The sequence below is a fragment of the Lepidochelys kempii genome, chromosome 5 (assembly GCF_965140265.1).
Source record: "Lepidochelys kempii isolate rLepKem1 chromosome 5, rLepKem1.hap2, whole genome shotgun sequence".
Classification (NCBI taxonomy): Eukaryota; Metazoa; Chordata; order Testudines; family Cheloniidae; genus Lepidochelys; species Lepidochelys kempii.
This window is the reverse complement of record NC_133260.1, coordinates 98,515,671-98,525,353: the sequence shown is the minus strand read 5'-3', so window position 1 is coordinate 98,525,353 and position 9,683 is coordinate 98,515,671. Positions and strand designations below refer to the sequence as shown.

At 38.5% G+C, this 9,683-nt stretch overlaps 1 protein-coding gene across 1 annotated transcript in view; it reads left to right on the top strand.

Moving 5' to 3' along the window:
- Window positions 1-946: 946 nt before the first annotated feature.
- The window catches only part of TMC1 (transmembrane channel like 1), a 90,228-nt gene continuing 81,491 nt past the window's right edge, over window positions 947-9,683 (top strand). The window contains exon 1 of the mRNA XM_073346113.1: window positions 947-1,091. Coding sequence (XP_073202214.1) covers window positions 947-1,091 — 145 coding nt within the window. The remainder of the gene's footprint in view (window positions 1,092-9,683) is intronic.

Below are 9,683 nucleotides of genomic sequence, written 5' to 3'. Positions count from 1 at the left end.
CCATAACAAGGTCCCACCCAGCTCATAACATTATGTTGATAGTCTATAACAGTAGGAACAATGTAGTGACTTTTATTAGAACTTTGTTGTGAAAACATTAAGAAGCCATTTATTTGTATTGTATTTATAGCCTGCCAACTAAGTGCATCTTATACATTGAAAAATAAATCAAAAGCATTCCATGATCTGAGAGAGGATGTGCATAAGTGACAGAAAAAAAGACTTATTTTGTAGAGGGAGAGTTATAGCATGTTTAAGTTAAAAATGCTGCTTACTGACAAAATTGAGTTTTTAAATTTATTAAGGAACTAAATATTCTCTCTAAACACAGTCATCATTCATTTGTTTACTCTTTATTAACTCTTCTGTGGATTAATCTGTTTGGCAAATGGATACCAAATGAGCCAAATTAAAGCCCTTGGTGTGGATTTGACCCAATAAAAAACCCCAAAACAAAAAAAAAAAAAACTAAGCTGGGACTCCTTCCTGGCCAGGGATCACCCTCCCCCAGTTCAAAGTCTTTGTCTGCCAGACATGTTTTGAGGTGTTGAGTTGTGGATGGAGTGAGGCCACGTGATGATGTCACTTCCCCTCTTTTATACTTTCTTCCAGCTTGCTGTAAAGATCTTTGCTGTGAGGTGGATTAGTCTGCCTCCATGGCCTACATGCCTCCTCCAAGAAATCTCAAGGATAGTGGATTCTTTTCTTGATGAGACATTAACGCTGTCTAGCTACTCCATTGTTGTACCTGAAAGGCTGGTTGTGGGTGTTCCCCACCTCACCACATTTCAGTAACATATATAGCAATACTTTATAAACCTCACATAATGATAGCACATACAATCCAAGAGGATATTAATGTTCAACAGATCAGGACTTTTAAAGTGATACCTCATAAGGCATACTTTTGTACAAAACATATCATAATTGTATAACAGTGGCGAAAATGGAGCTTTTAGGGTGCTGCTTTGAGGTACAGAGTGTCACAACCTCATTTAAGCTAAGCTCAGCCACACATGGAAATGCATTAAAGGATCTTATGGAAGACGCTCACAAAGATGACAACCTTGACACACGTGCAACTTCAAGAGGTTCTTAGTAACATTGGTGTCAACTGGCCCTAGTATCTAATGGACACAAAGGAAGTGACCAGAGACTACTTTTGAGTAAAATGGACTCATGATTAAAGGTCATTGTACTGTAATTTCAAATTAAATGAGAGGAGAAATCCTTAACCTTATTTAGGAAGGACGTCTAAGATTAACGAAATGCTATGAACTGGCCAACCAGTCATTGTGGTGGCCAGGCATCAGCAAGGATGTAAAATAATAATCACCTGTGAACATTGCAGAGCTAACAGACCAACACCACACAAAGAACTTTTAACACCTCTACCAGACAGAGCTAGGAAGAGACTAATTGCAGATTTCTGTGAATCTGGAGGACATCTACCTGGTCGCAGTGGACTATTTTTCCAGGTATATAGAAATACATGTACTTGAAAGTCATGACATACCATAGTATTGAGAAACTGTAGTGCACTTTTGCTCACTTCAGTATTCAAGAACAAGGCTCAAAACTCACTGGTGGATGACAACTCAGAACTACTGCTCCAACTTTGGAGCAGAACCTAACTCCAAAGTGGTAAGACATGAAGATAACAGCCAAAAAAAAAAAAATCAGATAAAAAGGCAAAAAGAGCTTAAATATTTTTACAACAGATAATTAAAGACCTGCTGACTGTCGAACCTTTGTGCATGTCAAACTTGATAGGCGGGGGGGCGGGGGGGGGGAAGACGGCCAACTCCAGCTCCTGTAAGGGAAAAGAACTCATTGCCCAGATCATATATGTGATCAAGACTACAGTGGAGAGTTTAACACAAGCCATTAACATCTTGAGTTTGTTCCTCAGAAAGAGCAAACAGAGCAAAATCTACAGATGGTGATGCAGAACAAGAAGCCAACCCCAGCCAGTCATTGCAACTAATGGACAGCCAGATGACCAAGTTGTTACACATTTGGGTTGGGTAATTAGAAAACCAGTACAATTCCAAGACACTTGCAGGCTGCTACATACTGAATTTCAAAGAGAACAGGATAGTGTGTAGCATACCTTAATAAAGCTATCATCAGCCATACCTGGCAATACATTAAAGGATCTTAGGGGAAGACCTCTTTGGAAGCTCTGTAGTCAGTCCATATCTGATACAGAAGCCTGACCTGCTAGTAGCAGTCCTGCAACCTACTATGCGCATGTAACTTTATTTCCTAGAACGTAGAATACACAAGAACCCCAAAATGGAGAGAAAACAGACTGCACCCAAAGACAGCAAAGCACAAACACACCTCACCTTACTTTAAGAGAGCTCTTTCCTGATGGACTCTGATCACATACTTTGCTAGAAAGCCCCCTAGCCTGCAATCAGGGCCAGGAAACTTCTCCTCCCCTGATTACAGTACAGTTCTCAATATACTACAGTGAAGATAAACTAATGTTTGTGAAGCACTTGGATACTGTACTGATGAGTGCTTTAGAAGAGCCCATGTGGAAGTTAGTAATTCTGTCTTCAGAGCGGGGTCTTAATAGTGTTCAGTAAATAAGGCATAAGGTCACATGTTGAGCAGTAAGGCTACAACAAAATATTGAATAACTGCTCATTCAAATGAGCACTGTCCATGCTGTGCTCTGAATGAGGCAGGGGTTCTATAAAAAGTAGGTGACCATGAAATTAAAGACTATCATAATGAGTACGTACCAGGCATGGACAGTCTTAATTCTGGCATTTCCTTACTTTTAGTGCTTGACTTTCCAGTCTAAGTATTATTGTTAATTCCATACAAAAAAGAGAAGTCAGACAAGCAGGTCTGCATTTATAGTCCTTTCCTTCCCCTTTCCCATACAGATAAGTGGTTTATTTCATTAAATATTTTCAGTGTGATTGACAAACAGAAATAAGATATTACTGAACTGAAATTCTTCAGGATGAAATATAAAAACAACTCTGTCAAGGGTTTTTTCCTGGATAACAGATTGATGTTTTTCATTTGCATTGTAATTAAAACATGCACGACTATAATGCTTTGCTTAAATGCCTACAGCTTCTCTTAAATGCCTGCAGTGTCATGAATTTGACTGTCATGTTCAGGATTCCTTTAAAGTAAGAAAATATGAAATTAAATCCACAGGGTAATTTACAAGACTTTTTGTACTGTTATTCCCTTTACAGTTTTTTAAAAAGTGAGGGTGGTTGGACATGGAATTATTCTGGATTTACACTGGGTATCTGGGATCAGAATCTATCCCTATATTTCTTTCTGAACTACAAATGTTTCCCTGGCTTATCTCATATGAAATTTAATTTTCCATGATATGAAATGTAGATAAATGGGAAATTTCACTGTAAATCTTTTCCTAATCACATAAATCATGAGAAGCTATGTTTTCCCTATAACGAATTTTAAATTGCAATAAGTGAAAATAGTTCAAGAAGCTAATTTTAGATAAATGTTCAGGAGTGGTGTAAGACTGTCATAAAGAGACAATTCTTATGGTTATAAATGCAGAATTAATCTTTTTGACTGAGGGCATTTATATTGCTGAGGATTAATGGCTTGGTTGGAATTAAAACGGAACATCTTTACATATTTTGTTATTAACTTATGTTGCAGTGGAGTCCAAATAACACACATCAAATGTTAGTCTCTTTTGAAATATTCCACAACTTCCAGAAACCAAATAAAATGAAAACCCCAAATCAACATGCAACCTCAAGATAATGGACAAGCAAGGGATCCAGCCAGTTTCCATTGCCATATCACCCTCCATCATTCACGTGACCTGGTTTACACCACCCACCCAAATGTAACTTTGCCCCTACAATTTGCAAAACTATATGCAGAAGTCAAAACAGCTTGCTAGGATTTTATAAAATCCTATTTCCTGTTCAAGGAATCAGTTTCCAGCAATTTCTTATTTTGAGCTGTGTATATATTTTTGCAAATGTTAGGGACAAAATGAAGGAAGGGTGAGTATGAAATGAAGAATGATTTAGATTTTAAACGCTTTGGGGCAGAAATTGTAATTTCTTATATCTTTGTTAGTCACTGTACAATGGGATCCAACCTGGCTGAAGACTTTAGGTGCTAATGCACTCTAAATGTTAAACAATACTAGGGCAGTGGTAAATGTATAGTTCCCTTAACTATTTATTTCCAGGCAGTAAAAGATTGTATTAAAAGCAGCAGCAAATATATTTCAAAGGTGAACTCTGTTGCTGTTATCCTAGCCTTTGGACACTTATATTGGGAGAGATTCTTTTTGCTTCTTTTCTTCTAATGCTTTGTCAATCAATGTTTGGAGGTGTAATGAGAATTTTAAAAAGTACTTACCTATTAATCGTAGAGGCCAAGATTTTCAAATAGGATCCTAAAACCCATATTCAGGGATCTAAATCCGTGACCTAATTTTCAGATGTACTTAGGAGCTCCTGGACGCTCAACATCTTTGAGAAATCAACAGGGATGCTGGAACAATTTTTATAGTGGGGGTGCTGATGATAGAAACCATGGAAACCATATATTTGGCATTTGTTATTACTACTTCAAGCCAAGGGGTATGGCAGCACCCCCAGCACTGTTAGTTCCAGCACTACTGAAAATCAGGCTACTTAGTTATATTCCATTTCTACATGGGAAAGCTTTTTCAATATAAACCTAAGCTATGAATTTAAACCAATATACCAGTATAAGCTCTCCCCTCCCCCAACGTAGACACTCTTATTCTGGTATAAGAATCCTTTTTTTTGTTTTGGTTGTGTTGCTTAGGAAGAGGTTTAACATGGACCAAAAAAGTCACTCTATACCAGAATAAGAACATCCATGGGGGGTGGGTTGTAACTATATTGGCAAAACTTTCCTGTTTAGACAGAGCATGAGGTCCTGATTTAGCAAAGCGCTTAATCATTTAAACAACTGTGTTAGCTTCTGTAGGAGTGTATATTCCAAAAGAATTGCTGTTCCTTTTCAAATTTAAAAACAAAAACAAACAAAAACACTGTGTAAACAAGCTCTCCCTTCCTTTTGACCCTGGTACTCCAACCCTAAATGGTAAACTAAACATTCATGAAAAGTTAATCACTTGGGAAATTAGTACCTTCTTATGTTTCAGCCCATGAAAGCGCCTCCTTTTCACTGACAGGCAAGACTCGGTTGATATGCTAGACACTTTATCTTGAACGACTTATCCTTCAAGCAATCTCCTGTACAGGCAGCAGCCAGAGCAGCCCTGTGAAATACAGTCACGATGCCTAGACACGAAAAGCCAACCATCATTGAGAGTGCTGGTAATTACAAATATAATTATACATCTTATACATGTATTCACTTACTGTATGCAGCTCAACATTCTGCAAGATTGCTTGAAACTATTTCCCCCGTATTCTTCCTGGTAGAACTTTACCTTCAAGGTGTAATTCACGATCTGTTTAGCAATGTACTTTACTTGAAAGCACCTTTACTTTTAGTTTGCTTCTTATAAGAGGTCAACTAGTTTTTTCACTAGCTCATAAATCAAAACAATGCAACAACCGCCATTGCTTGACCCACAATTCTATCAACAGATGGGACAGCTGAAGAAAACAAAGAATTTTCGGTGCCTCTTGCAGTTCATACTCAGGCTAAAATCCCAGTTGCTTCAGTATTTAATATGAAATGTAATGCACATTATTAATCATGAAAGCCTTTAGTAGTATTTCCATGTTGTTGCTGCATCATTATGTGTTGGATATTAGAAATGGTTTTTCTAGGACTGTAATTATCTAAGAACTAGATCCTGCAAAGTATTGAGCAGCTTCTGAAGGTGTGACACATACTTTTCTCTCATGGGCAATGCTGCAGTTTTCTAAATGTATTGGGCATGAAATATTTGATTTTTCTCCTGGAAGGAGGTGTGTCAGGGGTCTTATATCAAATTGCTTTTAACAGGAATTCATAAAGTCTCATTAAGGATCATGGCTGATACCACAAAGCAAATTTTTAGCAAACTCATGTTGTCCAGAAATAATGCAGTAAATTCTACTTTTATAACCAGCAGCTCCAAGAACTGCTCAGCACTTTGCAGGATAGGGCTCTAAAAGAAGTAATTTGGAGTTATATTCTGAAATACACTCTCCTCCTCTCCAAATACCTTCACATACATTTTTTCAGTCTCTCTCTTATTGATTTATATAATTTTCAGAGTGCTTGTGGGGACTCTAAATTGTTATGTATCAGTGGAATCTAGTTTTAGTATGGGACAAATTCTGATGTCCTCACTCAGGCTTTACTTAGCTAGAATTCTTAGTGACTTCTGTGGGTGTTTGTTCATCTTTAATAATGTCTTACTTGGACAAAAATGGACTACAGCATTCACCCATATTTGTAGGAAATGGGTACTGTGCTAAATTTTAATCCAGCTAGCTAGTCAGCTGCCAGCATTTGCCCTTTGGGTCTAGATATCTGACTAATTCAGTTATGATAGCATCTGTCAAAAAAAGTGATTCTTACCAGAATTAGTATTTCTGAGATGAACAAGAATGGTGTTATATCTTTTCTGCACTGGATAATAGGATCATAATTAAACTTTAGGTAGATTTTACATCAGATTTAATTAGTAACATATAATGTTCACTTCACCATTTATATGAAAATCCATTTGGCATAGTGAAATTATCTTTATTCTATTTAGAGATGGGTTCATGCTGCTAAATTTAGGTCTGGATCTGGATTTCAAATACCCAAAGTTAGGTTGTGGAGGTTCAGTTCAGCTTATTATAAATATATAGGAAGCCTCTGAGAAATGCTCCATGGTTGGATTTCATACTCTCTCAAGGGCTCAGGATGTTTGATTCTGGTGTTTGGGTTCAGGCTCATCTCTAATTTTATTGCTATAAAAGTAAATTATATTCTATTATTGCTGGACCAAATGATTTTGGTAACAATCTGTTTCATAGTATCAGTCATGGTACTTTATCAGTCTGAATGAATTTCTGTCAGAAACAATTTGGTATAAGTAGGTTTAGCTAAATTCAATATTTTTATAATGTTGATGGATATGTTCATTATTTTAAAGTTGTTTAAATTTTTATCTATTTAAATGTTCACAGTTGCAAGAAATTATGGCGGGGTGTCAGACAAATATTTAGTGACAGCAGATGTTGAGATTCAAGAAGTTAAAGCTTTAAACCACAAATTGTCAACATCACAAGTCTAAATATGAAAAGTAAATATCCTTAACTCAACAAATCATGCCTGTTTTTAACTATTCATTCCCTAGCCCATAAGCCTAATTCACTAGTCTAGATCACTGGATTTCGACTCTAAGAAGTTCCCAAGCAGCGTTTTTCTTATTTTGCCTATCTGTAAATTTCTATCATCTTCAACAAATATTTTTTCATTGGTTTGTATGTTTTTGGTGAAATAGAAATTTACCAGCACCCTACTGATAAAAGTCTAACCCTTTCAAAGCTAGGTATAAGATACCTGACCCACCTCTTTCCATGAGCAGCAATGCTTCAGATATGTCTGTAATCAGTGATATCACATCCATGCAATTTAGAAAAGTGCAGCATTTTCTCAAATGTTTGGCAGATGCATTGTTTCTGGGGCATGTTCAGGATGGTGCAACACAGTCATTTACTGTCATGTTGCATGATGTGAAGTGATCAGTAAGAGGTGCGAAAATAGGTGGACTCCTGAACATTGTTTGGTGGACCAAGCAGGGGCATGGGTGTCAGGACTCACATCTTCCATTCCCAGCTTTGTGAGTGATTTGGTGTATGGCCCTCACCAAGCCACACAGGGCTCAATTCTTCCATGCTTACTAGTTGTGGCCCAGGAACATCTTGGTGCTAACTGGCAGAGGAGACAGGAGGGTGCACAGAGTTTAACAGGGATTCCCTGGGTCAGATACATGCTTAATAATTCACTCGAGGGGGGCATGTGAGGATGCTGCTGAGAGCCAGTAATCTGTCCTCCATCCATCCATTTTGCAGTGATGTATGATTATGTATCAATACTGGAAATTATATTCTTAAATTCAGGCATGTCACCAGGAGGAGACATGTCTCAGCCAAGTTCCTTTCAACCAGGAGGTAACAGATGCTTCTCTCTGTCTGGTCATCTGTGCATACTGAGCCAAATGTTAATCAAGAGATTGAAGTTTTTTTTTCCAAGGGAGGAAGTTTAAAGGAAAAAATAAACAGAAGGGGATCCTGGTTATGAATATAGACAACACGTTGTTGGGGGTATAAGTGGGGTTGCAGAGGTACACCCTGGATCCTTCACTGAGGAAGCAAGTTAACAGTAGCCTGTATCTTATCAATGGAGGTCACAGCAAAGCCTGATTGTAAAACACTGGCAGGACTTGGTGAGCATTGCTCTATAAGATATGAAAGGATCTAATTAAGTCTAAGTTCTAGAATGCATGTTATGATCTTATATGTAGCCATTTGTTTCCAATACTTCTATTTGCTATCACTTGAATTACTACGCTTTTCTTAAGCTTTTCTTTGTTTTCACTATAAACATTTAAGTGCTGTGTGCCAAGCAGAGCAGTGATGTGAGGTATAACTGGTAAGCCAGGGTGTACTGCTTCTTTGGCAGGACAGCAACAGTGAATTCTGCAGGCCTCCAGTGGAGCAGGAGCTGGATGCTTCAGGGAGATGCTCTGAGGGCTCAGAGTTGGAGTGTGCCTATCAGTAACCTGTAGGGAGAGAGCACGGCTTGTGTAGACCTAGACTTTGTGTTGGCCATGGAGTGAGGCAGGCTGACTCATGGCAGGCAGAGTGAAGGCTCTCACACTAAGGGCAGGTGGTACTGGGTTGCCTCACAGCCCTGGGTACTCCTGGGAAGTGTCACCCAGTGGGATTACTTTAAGTAATACTCAACATGAGTGCATCTCCATAATGGAGGAGCCCCAGAAGAAAGGTAATGCAACCCAGGGTCACACAACCTATCTTTCCTGATCTCTAGAGGATCAATGCAGCCCCTCCCCTCAGTCCTGGCCAGCCCATTCATCTAATTGATCCAGAGTTCTCTTCAGGGCCTGGAAGTGGATGGAGATGACCCTGATAATAGTGAGGCACTGGGTGGTAGGATTGGGACCAGGTCTGTTTTATGTACACTAGACTTGTAACTTCTACAGAATCTCTCTTTTCAGTAGCTAGCAGTACCACCTGTTTGTCTCATTACCAATGCTGTAAATGGGAGAATGGGAATAAGATGAGCAAGTCACACTTTGGAAACTGTAAAGGTCAGAGACATACAATTTACTACATTCCCAGTTTTCATAGACAATACTGGGCATTAATATTTTGATCCTACAGTCTTAGGACAAAGATTGTCAATTGAGCAGATTGATGTAGGGCCATTTCCCATTCTCATGACAAAGTGTTAACAGAAATAGGAAGGAATACAGATGTACCCTGTTCTAGTTCTGGTCTTACGTGCGTAGTTTAAGGGGTTCTGCAGGCTTCACAGACCCCAAATTCTACCTATTGTAAAGCACTATAGGTCAGCTCCTCTGCTGGTATAAGTCAGCATAGCTCCACTGAAGTCAAGGGCTTCAATGGAGCTATTCTGAACAACATTGGCTGGTTCCTCTTTTTTTTTTTTTAACTCTTTCTTTCTGACCTGATCTAGAAAAA